General features: G+C 46.5%; 1 protein-coding gene across 1 annotated transcript in view; it reads left to right on the top strand.

The window, feature by feature from the left end:
- LOC136155171 (exocyst complex component 1-like) overlaps positions 1 to 21,330 on the top strand; it is a 99,718-nt gene that overhangs the window by 36,789 nt on the left and 41,599 nt on the right. Inside the window, 6 exon segments of the mRNA XM_065917050.1 lie at positions 4,461 to 4,814; positions 12,942 to 14,659; positions 17,815 to 17,852; positions 19,910 to 20,137; positions 20,351 to 20,483; positions 21,066 to 21,193. Coding sequence (XP_065773122.1) covers positions 19,928 to 20,137; positions 20,351 to 20,483; positions 21,066 to 21,193 — 471 coding nt within the window. The 5' untranslated portion in view covers positions 4,461 to 4,814; positions 12,942 to 14,659; positions 17,815 to 17,852; positions 19,910 to 19,927.

The raw sequence follows: 21,330 nt of genomic DNA, 5'->3' as shown, positions 1-21,330 counted from the left end.
TAAATAACTCAAATATTCCTAAGGAATCCTGCGGACAACTGTGTCAGAGAGGAACTGACAAATGGAATATAATAAGCACAGAGATCATGCCCTTGTCAGCTAGCATACGGAGAGCATTACTGATCCTCAGCAAATTGCCGGGAGCCAACACACGAGACCCTACCCCTAAAGAGGCCATAGGGGAGAAAACCTGACGGGCAAGGCGAATCAGGTTTTCAGGGGTTTTGGAAAGCTGCCCCCGGCTCTCACCTTAAAGATGATATCTGTCTTTCTGATGCCTGCCTCAATGGACTACTCCCTAATTTCTCTGACACAGGCAGGAAGGCCTTCCCCGATCTCTTCCCAAATAAGAATCAATTTAGAATTTTAATCAATAAGTTTCCCAGGTGGTGGTATTTTATGAGATTATTTAGGGTGAAAGGAGTGTTTTAATTTAAACTCCTTTGCTGGTATTTTAGTTTGTTTGGCAAATGCGTTTAGGTCCTTGGTACTAATATGCATGATTGCTTATAATATCCTAATCATAAAACAGCATAAAGAACCTGATCACCTAAAGTCTTTAGTAGGCACAGAGCCCTTCGGGGGTGAGGAAGCCCTATGAGAGAACATAAAAATATTATTCTAAAAGTGGTTATAGTTAAAGATTTAGAAAAATAAGAGTTTAAATTTGTTAATTTTAACCAGGAATGCTAAACAGGGGCTGCCTCACTGGAGCTGCAGAGTCTTTGTGTGGTAAACCTTTTAGATAAATTTAACTGATAACTTCTGCAAAAGGATTGACCTTTGTGTTCATTAAAGAATAGATTACGGAAAACAGCTTTGCATTCACCTAGGTCATAAAATGTCAATAGGCCCCAAGGCCAGAAGATAATGTACAAGACCCTCATAAACAAAGAAGTATGCAGAAAACACCCTGGTTTCGTGAAGGACAAGCTGACGTAATGTTAAACTATCTTCCCCTTAGAAATGTACAAACTTAGGGTATAAAAGCTATGGTAAAAAATAAAGCATTGCCAGACTCTTCCAGACTCTCTGCACCCGCGTCTGGTCATTCTCTCTCTCTCTCTCTCTCTCTCTCTCTCTCTCTCTCTCTCTCTCTCTCTCTCTCTCGCAGACTTGGCCCTATCAATGCTAGTCTCTCGTCTCTCTCTCTCTCTCTCTCTCTCTCTCTCTCTCTCTCTCTCGCCGACGCCGTTCATCCTGAGGGTATCCCCTGGATCCTGCCGAGGCTGGACCCCGGCAGCAAATCATTACTGATCCTCAGAAAAATGTAATGTGACTGGGCCTAAAACCTGGTTGGAATTTTCCATAGATGTGTGATATTGGAGATGTGTTTGCAGCTGCACTTGCCAAATCTCCTTTTCAAAGCACAGTAGGTCATGGCCAGAGGAGCAAGGGCAGCTCTGCTCGCTCTCAGGCAGAAAAGGATTTTAGAAATGTCAGGTTCTCTCCCACAAAGGAAGGGGTTAGCAGATTATGAATTGGTGATTAGTACAAGTGTCTGTGATCCCTCAACTAATTTCCATCTTGAAGCTGGGATATAAAGACTCAGGTGCTGGGTGGTGAGTCACAATCTCTGAATAGGTGCTTAGTCAGGACGGATGGGCTGAATCCGGGTCTCGGCATCTGGTACCCAGCTCTTTTTCCAGCAGGATGCCTTTAGACATGACCCTGACACCTTTGCATCCATAGCTTTTTGTTGTTGTTTGGTTGTTTGAGTATATAAAATGGTGATAACACTACTTGGTGGCATATTCAATTAAAAAAAAATAGCAACCTTTCATTACTCAGTGCAGATCAAACAGGAAATGCTTTCTGTTAGTAACCCTGCTTAACAATTTTCTGGACTCTTCTGCGCTGGGCCAGATTCAGAAATACACAAGTGAAAGATGAGACAGTACATCATGTTTTATTCAATTGGGTCTTGATACCTGTGTGTGACTCTTAACCAAGTAGTCTGCAGTAGTTAAGGACACAGATTGAAATTGTTTAGAGTGTGTCCTAAACTCTGACTGCCAGGATTTAAACCTCAACTCTGGAGATTGTAAAACCTGGGAAAAATTGCTCTCCTAAACTTCATTTCCTGCAACCGAGAAACATAACTGTATCTTCCTTGTTGTGTACTGAATAATACCCTTGTCCCTAAATATCCATATTCTAATGCCCAGAACCTGTGAATGTCACATTAAATGACAGAAGGGATTTTGCCAATGGGATTAAATTAAGGTTATTGATAGGAAGATTCTCCTGGGTTACCTGGATGGGCACTCAGTCATCACTGGTGTCCTCACGAGAGAGAGGTAGAGGGAGATTTGACTCCAAAGAGAAAGTGATGATGAAGCTAGGTTTGGATTGATGCAGCCAGAAACCAAGGAATGCTGACAAGAAAACAGATTCTGTCTTAGAGCCTCTAGAGGGGGCATGAATGGTCCTACCAACTCCTGATTTCAGTCCAGTGAAACTGGTTTTGGACCTCTGTCTTCCAGAACCGTAAGAAAATGTGTTTCGTTTTAAGCCACCAAGTTTGTAGTAATATTACAGCAACCGTACCGAACAAATGTGCACCTCTTAGGAACTATTACCCCAGTTAAGATGTGTGCCTGGAAGCACACTTAGTGGAATAGCGGCATGCAGCAGGTTTGCCATCATAAGCCATTCTTAAAAACCTGAATCCTTGGCTTTGCGGGATCATCAGATCCAGTACAGTGGTTGCCGTTTTTCTCCTTGTTCATCCTGGTAACATGTCTGGACAGCTAGTAGAGAGAGCTCTGTCCTTCTCCACAGGTCCTCTCACCTCTATTAATTAGAAGGAAAGTAAAAGTTGCTCGGTCATGTCCAACTCTTTGGAGACCCCATAGCCCCCCAGGCTCCTCTGTTCATGGGGAGGCTCCAGGCAAGAATACTGGAGTGGGTTGCCATACCTTGCTCCAGGGGATCTTCCCAACCAAGGGATCGAACCCAGGTCTCCTGCATTGCAGGCGGATTATTTGCCAACTGAGCCACGAGGGAAGCCCAAGAGTACTGGAGTGGGCAGTTTCCCTTCTTCAGGGGATCTTCCTGACCCGGGAATCGAACTGGGGTCTCCTGCATTGCAGGCAGACTGTTTCCCAACTGAGCTACCCAGGAAGTCCTAACGAGAGGGAAGAGGTTACTTAAGTAAGACGTTACTTAAGCCACCATCTTCTTTTCCTCTCCTTTATGACTCTTCATCCAACTGGTCTTTATAAATTTTAAAGAAAACAAAGTCATTTCTCAATGGATTCAGATACTACCCCAAATTAATATTCCCCAAAAGTTCTTATTCTTATTTCTAGACCTCATCACCAGAAATTCCTGAGCCTAAACCCTGCCTAGCTTCTAGGATCAGTCATTTTCTCATTTCTCCCTTTTCCTTTTAGTTGAGTCTTGTCATTTTTGTCCCTTCCCTAAACATAACTTGTAATAAGGTGACATAGCAAAGTGATGAAAGTATAGATGGTTTGTTTTAATCCTGGGTTTTTGCCATCTACTTACTGTGCGACATTGGACAGGCTCTTTAACCTCTCTGGGCCTCAGTTTCAAAAAAATAAGTCAGTATTATAAATAATACCTACCTAAGATTGCAATTGTGAGGATTAAATGGGCTTAAGCACTTGCTAAGCACTTAAAATAGTACTTGTTGTAGTGTAAGCACTGTAATTGTGCTTGCTAATAATCATAAGTGCAATTCCCAGCACATAACTTACTCAACTTTCTGTCATCACTTTGAGGTATGTATTTGATGAAATCAGTAAAATCATTCTGTTTCAAGGGGAACAGAAAAGTATTTTTGAGCAATTGTCCATGTGGCTATTTCACCACATTTAGTGTTTTCAGATTTCTGTACAACAGCCTGGGCTAGTCCAGCAGCAAATTAAAAATGGACAGAGCTTATGTTTTGCACCCTTTATCTCACTGTCCCCCCGCCTCCCCCACACACATCCCCATCTCTTTGGGCATAAGCTTTCATTTTTCCTCCATGTTCTGAAAACCTACTTCTAAGAAAGTGTCTCGGTTCATCCATGTCGCCACAAAGTAGCATTGGCATATAGACACTATCACGTGTGAAATAGCTACTAGTGGGAAGCTGCCGGATAACCCGGAGAGCCCAGCCTGGTACTCTGTGATGGCCTGGAGGGGAGTGAGGGGAGGGCTGAGGTAGGCTCAAGAGGAAGGGGAGATACAGATATAGATAATTATATGTTTATATTATATATAACGTATATATTATATATGTATATATAATTATGACTGATTTGCTTTGTTGTATGGCATAAACCAACACAACATTGTAAAACAAGTATCTGCCAGTTTAAAAACCAAAGGTGTGTGATCTCCAACTTAGCGTGAATTTAAGACAATAGTGCCACTTGTCTCAGAGAGAGAACTTTTCAAGCCTGGTTCTGTTTCTCAAGGTTGTTTTGTTTTTCTGTCTCTCCTAGCCTTTCCACCTTGGGCAAATACGGGAGGTCCACATTGTGGCTCCAACACTTAGCACCCGCGGCGTTCTCCAGGCCCGAGAGGAGCGTCTGAGGGCGGCACCCCTGTCCCGGGGCTGCTGAGGGACCGCGCCCGGCTCCGTCTCACGTGAGGCGTCAGCTGCTGCTCAGGCAGCCCCTCGCCTCTCGTCACCCTGGGTGACGGCAGCGCCCGGTCCAGGGAGGGCCTGGGTGGGCTCAGCATAGGCAAGGGTGTTTCTGGATCTCTGAGAAGAAAATATCGGCGACAAGAAAGACATGCATTCATGAGTCTGGGATTCTCAAATCTTCCACAAGCCGCCTGCTAATTCTTGAGAGGTATATGTGGGGAAAATGCCCTGCTTGATAATAACGAGAGTTTTAGCCTGAAGTTCCACACAAAATTTCTAATCTTAAGAAATATAAGAGGCCCTAGGTGAGATCTCACTCGTGGCCTAGACCAGTATTGGGCACAGTATGGAATAAGGACTACCTGGCTCATAATGACCTGAAGTACTGTTTGAAATCCAGATTGTTAACTCTCCCACAAGGCAAGGAAATTAGGAGTGATGGGGCCAGAATTATGCCGTTTTCATGATCAGTAACTAGTGGTTATTTCCAGTGTAACCTGAAAGCAATTTGGTCTCTTTTCTTTCAGGGTCTTATGCTTCCTTTGGTCTTAGAGCTTCAAACTGAGGAGGGGGAGGGGCAAGGGTTCTGAAAGAGGAGGGGATCCAGGCAAGGAAACAGTGTTGCCTTTGAACATTTTAAAAATAGTTTATTCTGGGGAAATGGTTCAAGAGAACAAAAGAAGGTGGGTCAGATTTTAGGAGAAGTGATGACATTTTGTGAGAAAATAGCAGTTGAAGGAAAAAGCAAACTGAAATACAGCATGAGTTTAAACAGTTGATGATAGAGACAGAAGTAGGAGCATCATGCCTACAGAGAGGGAAATACAGTTCTACCATTCTGTTGTCCCCAGGACCGAGCAGAACTTAGTTAATTTAACTTACTGGTTTTCAACCCATAGCATCAACCTGTAAATAAAACACAGGACACTTTGTTGTGTTTGCATAACAAATTATAAATATTATCATCACAGGTAAAGCAAACATGCTATTGCCCAAAGGTGAGCTGTACAAGGGGAAAGACAGAACTGGGGGCACAAGCAGTCTCAGGCATAAAGAAAATGATGAGATTAGAGTGAAAGTGAGTACTGTAGCTATGTCCTATAGCTAGTATTTCTTGAGAGCTTCCGTGTGTTGGACATTGAAGGCTGCAGATGTGTTATTATTTGCATCATCACGAGCAACTCCACGCAGTGGTGGTTATCATCCAGTTCCTCATCATACAGGTGAGGAAACAGAGGCCCAGGAAGGTTGAGTAAATTGCTCAGGATTGCAGAGCTAATAATATACTGAAGAACAAAGCTTCCAAGCCAAGTGGTCCATCTCCAGAACCAAGGCTTTTAGCCACTAGACTACTACTTCTCCCTTCAATAAAAGCCAGCAAAAATTGCATGGCATTACAGAAGAGAGGCAGCAGAAGTGATGAAATGAATATGATGTATTGGAGGGAAGAGGGATGAGAAGTAGTGGGGGTAGGAGTTTATCTTCCTGCCTCATGCTAGGGTGCTAAAATGGATCTACAATGGATACAGCAGATAAACATAATGTCTAGAATTATGGGGGCAACATTCCTGTGGCCAAAAACTGTCTCTGGAGAGGGGAACTGGGGTTAGAAAAGTTGAATTTCTGTATTTGAGATGCTATCATGTCCACATAGTATTTTCATAACAATATTTCCATTTATTTAGATGAAGCTTCAACTGTGTAAATGCATTAAAACATGAAATTCAAAATCATCTTTATATCTCATACATTTGCTAAGTGCTTGCCTTATCAGAATTGTTGTTTTCAGCTTTGAAGGATTTTTGTTTTTTAATGAAAAGCATTATAAATTTTAAAAGTTAAAAATTGTCCCTGGTGATGTTGTCCTGCATGGCCGAGAGAAGGTGTGGAACTATTAGAAGCAAACTGTATTTCAACCCTGCTTCTGGTAGGGAAGGAGAGTGTCTGAAGTCAGGCAACAGGAGCTTTGATCCTCTGGAGTCGGAAGGAACAACTTGGAGTAAATGAATCAGGCGGCAGGGTGCCGGGAGGAGGCTGTCGGCCTCTCTGTGATGGTGTTCTTTGTTTTGCAGGACTAATCTCAGAAATGTTGCATTAGGCTCAGTGCTGTGCATTTTTAGGCTGCAGTATTTTTCCATCTGTATACTTCATGAAAGCAAGCACTTTTATGCTCCCTTTAAAATGGGAATCTCCTATTTGAATTGCCTGGTGAGGACATTTGAAGTAATTCATAAAGCATACATATGCATGCTCTATCTCCATCTATGTAGCTATCAGTTATCCTTTCCCTACTCACCTGCCTGTATTAGTCTGCTCAGGCTGCTATAACAGAATAGCATAGACTAAGTGGCTTAAACAAGAGACATTTCACACTTCTGGGAAGTCTTAAGAGCAAGGCAGAAACACTTCCAGGTGAGTCCTCCATTTTTGGCTTGTAGATGGCCATCTCCTTGCTGTGTCCTCCTCACATGGTGGAGAGAGAAAGCTTTCGTGTTTTTTCTGTTTCTTATAAGAGCTAATCCTATCATGACAGCTCTACCCTCATGGCCTCTTCTAAACCTAGTTACCTCCTAAAAACTCCATCTCCTAATTCCATCACACATAAGGGGATAGGGCTTCAATATATGAATCTGTGGAGGGGGACAAAAAAATTGTCTTAACTCTCTATATCTGTCTGTCTATCTGTCTTTATGTGTAGAATAATAACAGTGGCTTATAATTCATTTCCCTGTGTTATTTTATCCTTCCAAAACTCGTGTGAGGTAAATTGGCCATAGGAAAATCACTGATTTCACTGAAACGTTTGAAGGTTGGATTAACTTTGTGATCACACAATCAATAAATGATGATGCCACAATTCAATCCACATCTTCTCCACCCTCCTTTCCTCTTCTCTTCTCCCTTCCCACTTTCTGACTTTCTTCCAGCCGCATTATTTACTAGCTTTTCCCTTAGGACATTGGTGTCCTTCTTCTGGGCCTTGCAGAGGTTATTCCCATTATCTGGAATGCTTTTTCCTCAGATATCTGACTCAGTTCCCTCCCGCTACACTGTTCAAACTCCACCTTCCCAGTAAGACTTATCCTGTTCTACTGTTTAACTGGAACACCTTGTTTCTCTGCCCATACACTGCTCAATCTCTGTTGCGTTTGTTACTAGGCTTCCCTGGAGGCTCAGTCAGTAAAGAATCCACCTGTAATGCAGGAGACCTGGCCCGATCTCTGGGTCAGGAAGACCCCCTGGAGAAGGAAATGGCAACCCACTCCAGTATCCTTGCCTGGAAAATCCTGTGGACAGAGGAGCCAACAGGTGGGCTACAGTCCCTGGGGTTGCAAAGAGTCTGACACAACTTAGCAACTAAACCACACCACCAGCTTGTCAGATAATTTACACTGATTTCTGTTCTCCCCTCTGACTACAGGATAGGCTACAGAGAGTCAGGAGTTTTGCCTTTATTGAACCTCCTGGAGGCCCAGCAAAACTCTAGGGTCTGCTAGAACTGGACACAGTTATACCTCTTATGTTTGGTATTTTAGCAGCCTATCTCAGAGCCAAGCCAGTTATTGAAGAGAATCTTTTCTGATACTTTAAGCAGTATGATCAACTTGAAGTAAACTTAAATTTTCAACAATTACAGAGCAGGCATGGACTCTTCCTTTGTTTCTCCAGACACATGAACCTGGATACAAAGTCCATCCTCTCTGGGTGAAGTGGGAACATACAGAGATGACTGGCCTAAGTTTCAATTGGATCAAAAGATGCACAAAAGAGACATTTAAACGTTTTCAAAAACGAAAACCATCAAGTGTGTTTCCTCTTCACACATCAGGGATTGTCTGGCCTCTGGTGTGGTTCGAGTGGTGCAGGGGGAGAGAGAGAGACATAGAGAAGTAAGGATGAGCTGCCCTGTCTCTGCCTCCTCTGGACCTTAGTTCTTCCTGGACTGTCACTCCTTACACTCAAAGCAGATTTCAGAAGTCAGCACACATGGTCATAATGTATGCCTAGCTCCACAACCCAGCCACTGGGACCCAGAAAATTTTGCAACCTTAAGTCTGCCTCAACACATCATGACTCATATATATCAATGGGTAAAGACACACAAACAGTAGTAGATTAACAGGAATAAGTTTTTACTTATATATAAATTACCTATATACATATTTGTCCATAAAGCTGGGAAAGATAAGTGTCCATTGAGGCAAATGGGTAGGGGGAGAGGAAGCAGCTAAAGACAGCTGTAGAACTTGCCAGTTCCAAGTGTAGGGAAAATATCCAGAAGTTTGGGTCGGCCAAGTTTACAGTCAAACCAGGGATGGCATAGTGGATGATACATGCAGATTACTTTCCATCCTCCACATGGAACTTCTCAATTCTGGTATGTAGTTCTGAACTGGGCTCAGATACTTCTCAGCCTGCACGACACACACACCCACCTTCCTCACCCATGCACATACAACACACACCTACTCGTGCATATCGCTGAGCGTGTGGTCCTTTGGCTCATTGCTGCTAAAGGCAACATCGTGCTCCTCCAAAGTCAGAGGGGTGCCCTGAGTTGGGGTCCCAGGTGTTCTGAGTGCAGACATTCCTCTCTAAATATATATGGTGCTATCCCCCATCGTACTACGTGGGTTTGGGCTGGGGAGGCCTGGGTGCTTTGTGTGAATGGGACAGCAGAAGTGTACCCAGTCACAGCGGGTGAGGTGCTGGCCCCCGTCACCCGCTCTGTGCTTTGCATATATGAGTTCCGAGCCCAGTGGCAGGTGCTGACACTGGGGCCTCCCATCCGAGATGAGATGTGGCTCCTTCCATGTGTTCACCCATGGTGTATTGGCCAGGTGGGTCCCAGTTGTACTGATGGGAAGTGTGGCTACCAGGTCCTCCATTCCTGGGAATGATGACGTTCCCTCCTATACCACCACCACTTGGATCTTGGACAGGTGGACCCCTTGTGTTTGGAAGTCAGGTGGAACTTCTAGTGGGTTTCAAGCCAGGGGTGGGTCTCACAGTTGCAAATCCAATGGATGCAGTGTTGTTCTAGTGAAAAGTTGAAATTGACTTGTCCCTTGACACAAATTTCTTCTTCATGGTGATGGGATTTGTAACTGTAGATTGTCTACACTCATGTGGGTCCTGGGTGCAGTGATGGGAAGTGGTAACACCCCGACCTCTAACCATAAGGATGGTGGTTTCCCCTGCCGTGACTCTACCACCTGGACTTGGCTGAAGGAGACCCCAGGCGTTTGGATTCAAGTTGGAACCAGATACGTGCCCGGATGCTGGGATGGGGGCTTGCTGTTCCTACTGCAGCAGCCAGCTGCAATGAGATGAGCCCAAGGTGATCTGGCCACAGTAGGAACACAGGTGGTGCTGGGTGTCCCACACAGTTCTGTGCAAAAGTGAGGTGGGCCAGATGCTTCTGAATAAGTGAGGCCTAGGGCATTCACACCAACCCAAAACTCCCACCAGCCATAGAGGCTGCAGCCCCATCAACAGTGGGCCTCATGTGGTACTAGCAAGACAACAAGCTACTGTCTCCAGGACTGGGCACTGTGGTATCCATTCCAAAACCAGAAGTAGCAGATACATCCCTGGGGAAAATACCTGAGCTGTAGACAGAGGGCGGCTGCATGTTGATGGTGGTGGTGGAAGACAGGGGATCTGGTAAACCCGAATCCATTATCCTTCCTCTGGGTGGCTGGACTGCAGAAGAGGTTAGCTTTTCATCTTGTGCTAGGGCTAATGGGTTTCCCAGTGGAATAGACTTGTTAGGCTTCTTCCTGTTGTTGGCCCCAGATGTGGGTTCAATGGTGAGTTCTGGGTTTCAAGCTTCACTTGAAACATGGGTACCTCTGTTGACCACGTCCACAGGTAAATAAGTCGAGGCTCGGGTCCAGGCATCGCTGCCACTGGGTGCTGTGTTCTCAGAACCAGGAAGAGCCATGTGGTATGAGTAGTGGTTGTCCTTGGAGTCAGAGGTAGACTAGAAAGTAAAGTCTGAGGAGGAGGTGCATCCATAGCTTTGATGTCAAAGACTGGTTTGACATCTGTAGAGATGCTGACTGCTGAAGCATAGATAACTGCCGAAGCCATAGGTGGGGGGCTGGGGGAGGCAGGAGCCGAAGCCATAGATAGGGGTTTGGGGAAAACAGGAGCTGAAGCAATAGATGGGGGGCTGGGGGAGGCAGGACCTAAAGCCATAATTTGGGGACTGAGGGAAAGAGCCAAAGCCCTAGAGAGGGGGCCAGGGAAGACAGGACCAAAAGCTGTAGATGGGGGGCTAGGGGAGAGAGTGGGCAGAACCCTAGATGGAGGGATGGGGAAGACACTGGCTGGAGTCCTACACAGTGGGGCCGGGGAAGACAGGACCCAAGGCCGTAGATGGGGTTCCAAGGGAGACATTAACCAGAGTCCCAGGTGGGGGCCCGGGGAAGGCGCCAGCCGGAGCCCCAGATGAGGGCCCGGGAAAGGTAGCAGCCTGACCCCCAGGTGGGGGCCCGGGGAAGACGAGAGCCTGACCCCCAGGTGGGGGCCCGGGAAAGGCAGCAGCCTGATACCCAGGTGGGGGCCCGGGAAAGGCGGCAGCCTGACTCCGAGTGGGGGCCCGGGGAAGGCGGCAGCCGGAGCCCCAGATGAGGGCCCGGGAAAGGCGGCAGCCTGACTCCGAGTGGGGGCCCGGGGAAGGCGCCAGCCGGAGCCCCAGATGAGGGCCCGGGGAAGGCGCCAGCCGGAGCCCCAGATGAGGGCCCGGGAAAGGCAGCAGCCTGACCCCCAGGTGGGGGCCCGGGGAAGGCGGCAGCCGGAACTCCAGATGAGGGCCTGGGAAAGGCAGCAGCCTGATACCCAGGTGGGGGCCCGGGGAAGCGGCAGCCGGAGCCCCAGGTGGGGGCCCGGGAAAGGCGGCAGCCTGACTCCGAGTGGGGGCCCGGGGAAGACGACAGCCTGACCCCCAGGTGGGGGCCCGGGGAAGGCGCCAGCCGGAGCCCCAGATGAGGGCCTGGGAAAGGCAGCAGCCTGACCCCCAGGTGGGGGCCCGGGGAAGGCGGCAGCCGGAGCCCCAGGTGGGGGCCCGGGGAAGGCGGCAGCCGGAGCCCCAGATGGGGGCCCGGGAAAGGCGGCAGCCTGACCCCCAGGTGGGGGCCCGGGAAAGGTGGCAGCCTGACCTCCGGGTGTGGGCCCGCGGAAGACGACAGCCTGACCCCCAGGTGGGGGCCCGGGGAAGATGGCAGTCGGAGCCCCAGATGAGGGCCCGGGAAAGGCGGCAGCCTGATATCCAGGTGATGGCCCGGGGAAGACGGCAGCCGGAGCCCCAGATGAGGGCCCGGGAAAGGCGGCAGCCTGATAACCATGTGGGGGCCCAGGGAAGGCGGCAGCCGGAGCCCCAGATGAGGGCTCGGGAATGGCGGCAGCCTGACCTCCGGGTGGGGGCCCGCGGAAGACGACAGCCTGACCCCCAGGTGGGGGCCCGGGGAAGACAGCAGCCGGAGCCCCAGATGGGGGCTTGGGAAAAACAGAGGCTCTCTGCTGCCCATCAGTGGCTGCAGATGTAGGGTGAGGGTTGGTTTGGGAGTGAAAGGCATAGTTAAAGATTGAAGCAGGGCAGGAGACCGTCGGCACAAATGGCGCTGGTGGTGTCTGGTCTCCCTGCAGTGCGTGTCTGCTCCACCCCAATACCTGGGGGAGACTGAAAGGTTACAGCATGAGCCGGGGGAGTAGTGTCCATGTCAGTGACGTCCTGATCTGAAGGAGACAGGAAGGTTACACTTGGAGATGCTGTGACTGTGGTGGTAAAAGGGACTCCAGTAGAAGTTGTAGCAGGGGGAGCGATGGGGCGGTCTGGAAGAGGGGTGAGTAAGTATGAGGGAGGGGGAGAATCTACACACATGGGTGTTGGGGATTCATTTTTGTCGGAGGGTGGCTGGAAGGGGAGGGTTGGGGTGCTCAGGGGTGTGGAGAGGTCAGAAATAGAAGGTGGTGTTGCTCTGACTGCACACGCAGTGCCCGCATCCTCCTTGAGGGCAGTTCCCACAGTGGGATTGGAAACTGGAGGCAGAGCATCTGCAGGACTAGCAGAATGAGAGTCCACGGGGGCTGTGTGTCTTGCCACCCGATCCACATAAGGTGTCAGGCAAGGTGGAAGGCCAGCCAGATTGGGGAATCTGGAGGACAGGTCGGCCAAGTTGGTGGTGGTAGGAGGGACCTGCAACGTGTGACTGACCGGAGGCAGGGAGCCTGTGGTCCCTGGGGCAGGCGGGGCGGCGCTGCGGCGTCGCATGGCCTGCCTTGGATCCCTCAGGATTCTGTTCCTCTGACGGTCCCTGTTTTGTTTCAGGGTGCCCCGGGTTTTGGCGCGAGTCATGGCTGGAAGCTTCGGAGGCGGGGGAAGGTCACTGCGACCCCAGAGCAGCGGCAGCGGGGGCGGCAGTGGCGGCAGCGGGGGCGGCAGTGGCAGAAAAAGCGGCGGGGGCATCGTCCTCTTGCGGGGGCGCCCACTGCCGGCGGCTCCCAGGGGAGAAGAGCTTCTCCGCGGGGTGTCTGAAGGTGGCTCACGCTGCAGCGCCTTCCCGGACATCGGTGACTCTGGGCAGCCGGGTTGGTGGTCTTCACCCAGCACCACTTCTCCTGGCCTCTCGGGCAGCAGGCTGCAGCGCGGACTTGGGGCAGAGAGCACCGTGGCCAGGGGGCCAGGCTGCGAGGGAGGCCGGCCGTCTCCAGCAGTGCCGTCTGAGCAGATGGCGGGGCTTTGGGAGGAAGGCTTCGTCCGAGACACCTGGGCTTTCTCACTGAAGTTGCCTCCTGGGTGCCCCGGAAGGAGGTTTGGAGGCTCGGGAGGGCAGTGGAGGGGCGGGAGGAGCCCGCCGGTCTCCTGGGGCCTAGGTGTCATTGTCATAGCCCCGCTGCGGTCCGGACTCATCTTTCCGTTGTCCTCTCCTTCGGCCTCTGTGTGACCTTCCTCCTCTGTCACGCCTTCCCTTTGATCTTCCTGGACCATGGCCTTACTCTCCTTTGCGCGAGGAAGTGGGCGGTGACTGGTTGGTACCGGCTTCCCAGCCTTGGCTACCTGAACAGGTAGCTCAGGGAGTGAACGCAGGAGAGTAATTTTGCGCCCCGGTGGAGGAATTCTGACGGTTCTCGAAGGTCCGAACATCATGGAATTACGAGTGGACAGGACGGGCTGCTGCTTCGGCCGCTCCCTCAAGTTCGCCAGGGGTAGCCCGCCCACACGGGAGAGTACCCAGCCTGCTGGATTGGGTACCACCTTTTCGGCATGCTGTAAAACCCGGACGATGAGGGCACTGGATCCTGGTTGAGCAGCCTGCGACCAGGTTGTAAAGCAGGAGCTGGGGCGGCGGGGTGACCCCGGCCAGATGTGGTGGCACCCCGAGGGCGCAAAACCAGCGAGCGCCGGCCCAGCGGGCGCCGGCGGCGGAGCACAGAAAGAAGTTTACACAGTAAATTGCCCGTATTGTGCGCCAAATAACCCGAGAATAGAATGTGAAACTGGGAGAGCGTCTCCCTAGCTTCTTACTCCTCTCGCGGTCAAACACGCCCTGGAGAGAGGAGGACTCAGCCTGGCAATTGTGACGCGTCCATGGTATACGTGTCACAGAGAAACTGCAAATTCCGGGGCAAAGGGCGGGCCCAGTGCACGACCCCTCCCGGGCTCTCTAGCCGCTGAGACCTCCCACTGTGGGTGGCAGGTGTTTGGCACCAGATGGGCCACCGTGCAGAGACTCTTCAGGACCGTGGGGGCCTCCTTCTCCAGAGCTCATCCCATCTAGCTCCTCATCATGCAGCCCCCTTGGTGCCTGCGTGTGTATCTGCCGGCCCTTCCCTGCCTGGGTCTCAGAGACCTGTGCAAAGCTGACTGCAGGAGCCACCCACCCTCCCGGGGGTGGTCCAGCACCTGTGGGGACCTCTCCAGCTTCTCTGCGAGGCCAGGAGCCAGGAGCAGCTTCTCCGCCGCGGCTCCTCTGCCATCATCACCAGCCGGAATGCAGAGCCCTCACCTGGCCAGGTGCTGCACCCCACCACGTCCTTTTCTGGCGGGTAAGCCTCTTTCTTCACTTCTTTTTAGAAATTTGGTACAACAGTTAAATCTTAGACTGTTCTTCAGGGTGTGCAGATGGTAATGGCTTAGCCAGGTTGTGACCCAAACCTGCTCTGGGCTGTGGTGCCTCCCCGCCATACATGCTTCACGTGTTACTGCTCTTTTCTTGTCCTCCTTATGGCACTTAGCCCTAAGTGTCATACCTATAATGAGTCTATATCCTACCCTGTAGGTTTTCTTTTGCTCAATTCATGAATTGATCACCTGCTGCGTTGGGTTCTGATCTCAGAAGAGGCAGGTTAAGGACCACCAGTTGTCAGCATAGCACCAGCGGAGGTTTTCCCTTTGGTATAGTTTGAAGGATCCAGATATGTAAAGATGATAGTATAGATAAATCATGGGCTTTCCTGAAAGAAATTTACCAGTGCATTATTCTGTATGGATTAGAAGCCTGTTTCTGTGGCCTTCCTGGAGTGTGTTCAGTAAGGCAGCTCATTCATGTTGAGAAAGCAAACACATCACTTATTGCAGCTTCATAGTGGAGCCCTGTGTCAGCTTCAGTCAGTCAGTACAGTTTGGTCACTGTGAGCATGTCAGCTGGGTCCACTCTTTACTACCATATATAATTCTAAAGATTCTTATGCCCAGGAGAGAAGTCACACTCTTGGGTGTCTAGGACAAGGGAGACATGTTATTATTCACAAGGTAGAAGCTTCAAAAGAATAGGATAGGACTGAAAACTCCTAGTCTAACATGGCTTTATCGAGTTTGAATCTTGTTTCTTTGGCTTACTTCATTGGAGTGTTTTCTTTCTCCTGGGCTGACATTGTGTGTTACACAGCAGGCATGTGACATGTAGAGGTTTCAGAACCCAGAATTGTATTGATCAGTGAAACTTTATTTATATATTTTAGTTTAAAATCTATTTAAAATAACACTGGACATAATTCATATATTATAAATTAGTTTGCCCTCTGCTCTTGAGATTCTTTTTATAGTATGTCAGAGTAAATTTGGACTTCCATCCCCAAGAAGATTTGAGATTGGAGGACACAAAAGGTTTTTCTCAGACCTAAATTATGTCTGAAAAAAGCGAGAAATATCATAAGCCCTATCTGACCTCTCTAGGAGCAGAAATGATTTACAGCTGTGGCATTTAACCATAATTCCTTGATCTCATTTGAGAAGAGTTCAGTAAGGAACAATCTCTTCATTTTTGTTTCTTCCTTATTTTCTTGTCTTGCTTACCAACAATCCATTGTAATCCATGGATTGATATGGCAGCAGGCTGAGTGGTCTCTGGAGCTCATACAATTAACTTTTTTCCCTAAAATAACTTTAATTTCCTTGTTTTTCAGCTCCTCTTCTTTCCTTGCCCTTTGCTATAACCAGAACTCACTGAAAGCTAACTGGCTTTGTGCAGACCCTCCTTAGGACAGTCTTTCCTTAGTTATTTTATTCATCACTCGGTTTCATTTTTTGCCTTCTCGAAATATGTTGAAATCTTTCTGTAGTTGATGACTTCCACAACCTCTTGGCTTTTACGGCTTATTAATTTTGGTATTTCTACACTTTTATTTAAGTATGGTTTCAGAAGGAACAGAAAGTAAATGTGTCCTAGTCTGCCATCTTGAGCTGAAAATCCCTGTCAGTTTTAGCATCCAGCATTCCCATGGGGTGGGGCGGGGACCTTGGCATTAATAGGTGTAACACTCAAGATTTCAGCTTTTCTTGGGCAGTCACTAAGGACATAGTATGTGGTAATTTCTAATGGGAAAATAATAACTATTTCATGGAATTTATTTGAGGATTACATTAGATAATGAACATACAAATGCTTTCTAAAGTTTCAAAGTCCATAAAAATGTTTCTTGTTATTGATTTGGTGCTACTTCAGTTTTACTTGACAGTGATTCATGACCTTGCTTATGTGAGAAGATGCCTTCTGAAACAATTATGATCATTTAAAATATTTGTTTATTTTAAATGTTTACTTGTGTAAGGAGCTGTGCAGAATGAACTGGGCATCCCCTGCCCCCTAGTGGCTAAAAAGCTGCACACAAAACACTTTTAACATTTCCAGAGTGACTTGGAAAGGGCTGAGAGCTGGGAGACGCCGCTCTAGGGGACTTGCATTTGTGTACTGCAGTCTGTAATTGCCTGTGCCGAAAGTTTTAGCCCCTCTTTTTTTTCTGGCATGTTATCTAAAGCTGGCTAATTAGCATTCTTAAGAGTAGATCATTTGTTACTTTGAATTAGGTGTGTTTTGTTCAAGGACAAGTTAACATATGTCAAGTCATGCTGAATGTAGATTCTCATTTTCATACAAAATAATGAATATCTAAAACACTTGGAATTTATGTCTTAAAGCGTGTCCTGTGAATTGTTGAAAATCAGTAACTTTGTTTCGAGGTTTATTTAAGGGTAAAATTATTTTTTTCATTTTATCTCTCGATCTCAAGATTTATGTAAAATCCCATATGCTGAGTCTGTTCTTTCCAGAAAGTGAACTGAAACATTTATCTAGAAAGCATCTCAGTTCTGACCTCCTGGTCTTTTGTTTTGAAGCAGGAAGACAGCTGAAATTTTTGTAGTTTTACACAGCCATGATGTTGTTCTTACTATACAGATATTGAGAAAGTTTCTATTAGCTGATCCTTAGAAATTTTATAAACACATGTGAAAAATTTTTACAGAGAGAAATGGAAAGTTCAGTTAATATTTTCATTGCCCAAAATAAATTATGAATTGTAGATGCATTTTTAAAATTTCAATTGAAAGTTATTTGGAGGAAAACACAAAACATAACAAAGATAGAAAGAACAAAAATAACAGAAGAAGGTGTTACCTGGAAAAAAAAGGAAAGCAAATTGTTCCTCATGTGTCCTGAATTATAAGCATTATTGTATTAGAGCAACAGTTATCTCAGGTAGAGAAAAAAAAAGGTTAGGCTTGTACACGTGTTTCGTTTCCGGTTGTATATTTGTTTTATAGTTTAATTATGTTTTGGGAAAGTGTGACTAAGGCCTGTTTTAACACAAGTCAATAAATTAGACTGCATGCTTTTGTTATAATAGACATGTTAACATATGCGGTTCTTCATAAAATAAGTTTTTTTTCATATATTTTGAATCATTTTTTTCCTATTTTTCAGCCTCTAAATGTGACCTGTGCTTATAACTGACCTTACCTGTAAGTACAATGCTGTTGTCCTTCCTAGTTTTTTACTACTTTATTTTTAATTTTTACCCTCTTTTAAGAATCTGTTCCAAGTGGAGAAAATCAGAGTGTGACAGGAGGTGAGGAAGAGGCAGTGGATGAATGCCAAGAGTTAAATGCAAGAGAAGAGCGGGATATTGAGATAATGATGGAAGGCTGTGAATATGCAATTTCTAGCGCCGAGGCCTTTGCAGAAAGGTTGTCCAGAGAGCTGCAGGTGTTAGATGGGGTCAGCCTTTCTTGTAACGTGTGGCTAGTGATGTGTGGTAAGCTGAGGAGACTGGTGATGTTCATATTCTGCTGCCGCTGCCTTTGAGCCTAGACGGTGGGATCGTTGCTGTCTTTCCCTAGAAGCGCATCACCAGCTGCCTCCCTCTGTCTTTCACTGTTCTTGGTCCAGAGACAGAACCATTCCTATTAGGCCAGTGAAGGCAGTTGGCTGAGGTTCTGGATTTGGGGAGGTTCTTGATATGAAGTGATGGAAGTAGAAAGTAGCCAACCTGAAACCACCCTGGGGGTTGATTCCCCCAGCCTCTGGAACACTTCAGAATAGTTCAAGGCAAGAGAATAACATTTTTGTGGTTTGGGGGGAAAAAAATAGGTACAAGTTAGAAGGAGAGAGAGTGAGCTGAAAGAAGCGAATCCTTTACCCAAAGAGAGCAAAATAGTGTAGTGAAAACAGGAGAGCCAGGGCAAAAGGATGTTTGACGACTCCTCTGAACTGCTGTGGAATAGATGCTGTTTATTTGTATGCACATATCTGAGCTTGTACCTACATGTACATCTTTAGGAAGTAAAAAGCTACAAGTAGCACCTGTCTTATGAGAAAAATCTAAAATGAGAGTGTTTTGTGAGGGGGGTGTCGTTTTGTTAGGCAAAGTATGAATTTAAGAAAAACTCTGAGAATAAGGAATGTTTTTAAGACTTAAAAGAGTGTTGGCATTTTATACATGAAAGGTACAGAAGTTGTAAGGTTGAACTGAGGTCCAGAGATTACACCAATAGCCCAAGCTTACAAATTTGTAGAACTCTCTGGAAGTAAAGCCTAGAAGAGACTTCAAGATGTTGAAGTGAAAATTGTCCTGGATCAGTTCAAGTCACAGCTCTGCTGCTTAAGATTCAGTGGGTCAGAGCTCTGCTGCTTTACAGTTGGGCTGCACCTCCATGGGAGTTATTATGAATAGTATATAAAATAACATGTGAAATTTTAGCATCACCCATACAATGATATTATTTTAACTCTTTATCCAAATTTTTTCCTCATATCATGTTATCTGCCTTCTTAATGTGGCTTTGTGGTTTGTATTTTCTAGTTAATGTTGCCTCTGTGTTTCAAGTCATCATATTACTTTGCAGCTTAATTTTGGGTTTGAAAGCTTCCATATTTCAGGGAATTGAGAATCAATAGAGTCTTTAGAAAATATTAATAAGGGGTCGGTGGTTTGTTGCTACTTTGTCTGGAAAAAAAAAGTAGTTGCAAATGAAAGAGAAAAGAAAGAATATTGTAGAAGGAGCTATCTTATGGCAATAGACTCTTCCACATCCTATTAGTACCAATCATGCTACAGTTATAAATTAGTTCCATGTATCTGTTAAAGACTGGCATGCTACTGCTACCCTCTTAACTAAGGTATTAGCATAGGTGATTATTATGCTTTTGTTTAGGGTTTTACATAAATGTTGCAGATTATAGAAAATGTCTATAGTTGATAGAGCTGGAAGCAGCGTCAGAGATGGTATAACCTAACAGCACTAATGAGAGTCCACCATTGCTGATGATACATCATGGCGCATGCCCTAAATATGCGGTATTGAGATCTGGTCCCTAACCTCCACATAAGGGGACGTGTGCTTCCCTGAAATACTGTGTGAAAAAGTGGAGTGTAAACACAAAGCAGCCAATTAAAGTAGACGTGTAGATGTGTGTGTCAGCCTTTGTTGCCGCTGCTGCTGAGTCACGCTGCTGTCAAAGATTTATGGATATTTCATTTGAAGAATATGAAGTATTACTTCTCTTTTTAACTGTGTAGGCCAACATCCAGTCTATCATGGCCTCTGAAAAGCAAGTCAACATCCTAATGAAGTTACTGGATGAGCCTCTCAAGGAGGTGGATCAGATTGAATTGAAACTGAGCAGTTATGAGGAAATGCTCCAAAGTGTAAAAGAACAGATGGATCAGATCTCCGAAAGCAACCACCTCATTCATCTCAGTAACACTAATAACGTAAAACTCCTATCTGAGATAGAGTTTCTTGTGGTAAGCATGGTTATAAACTACTAGCAACAATTAAAAAAAAAAAACAAAACTAATGATCTCTAAAGCCCATTTGCAAGTATTTTCTAGTTTCCTTAGGAGAGCAAGATTTAAAAATACTGAAGTTTCAAACACCCAGTAATAGGATTGCGTAGCATCTTACCTGTAAACTTCCTAAGAGTACACAGACAAATGGTGTGTTTGTTTACTTTCCAGAGCCACATGGACCTGGCCAAAGGTCATATAAAGGCACTTCAGGAAGGAGATCTTTCTTCTTCCAGGGGCATTGAGGCCTGCACCAATGCTGCAGATGCCCTGCTGCAGTGCGTGAATGTAGCTCTTCGACCAGGTATGACCATAAAATCTGCCCAAGAACCTGGGACTAAGCTTCTGACTTAGTGTAAAGCTTTTGACAAGAAGTCCATGAGGCAGGTGGTTTAGGGTTAGATTATTAGCTATTGAAACAAGTTTCACTTACTCTCAAACATAATTTATATCGGCACGAAGAACTTGTTCATTTCAGTACCTTCTGATTGACCATCAGTGACTCTACGTTAACACCAGCATTTTTCTTCAGCGCTGTTCACAGGACCTAGCACAAAGTAGATGCCGTAAGGCTTTGCTAGACCAGCGGTTCCTAAACTTGAGCTTGCATCGGGATCACGGCTAGGGGCCAGCGCAGAAGCAGTAGGTCCGCTCTGAGGCCTTAGAATCCATGTTTCTGACCGTTCCCAGGTGAGGCTGAGGCAAGACCGCAGCGTGAGGATCGCTGAGTTACACTGTTTTTCCCCCTTACCTTTCTTTTATAAACACACGCATAAACCAGCAAAAGGTTGAGTTCTTCAGAACTGAAATACGGCTTCTGTTATAAATGCACTCCTTAGACATCCGGGAGCTCTTTAACCCGTTGAATAAGCTGTCACGATTTCAGGCCATGACGTGCTTCTGGCAGTTCAGCAGCAGCAGCAGCAGCAGCAGCAGCAGCAGCGTTTCAGTGATTTGCGAGAGAATTTTGCCCGGAGACTGGCCAGTCACCTCAACAATGTTTTTGTTCGACAGGTAATTTTATCTTATTATAGTACTGGCATGTTCCTGTAGCTTGAAATGAAATGGTCACAGAAAAAAAATTTTAATGTATTTAATTGGGAGCACAATATGTTCCTTTCTATATTTATTTGATTTTAATATTTTTAGAT

Source organism: Muntiacus reevesi, unplaced genomic scaffold (genome assembly GCF_963930625.1).
Source record: "Muntiacus reevesi unplaced genomic scaffold, mMunRee1.1 SCAFFOLD_152, whole genome shotgun sequence".
In the NCBI taxonomy this organism is placed as follows: Eukaryota; Metazoa; Chordata; class Mammalia; order Artiodactyla; family Cervidae; genus Muntiacus; species Muntiacus reevesi.
The sequence above is the reverse complement of the archived record's forward strand: the minus strand, read 5'-3'. Positions and strand labels throughout refer to the sequence as shown.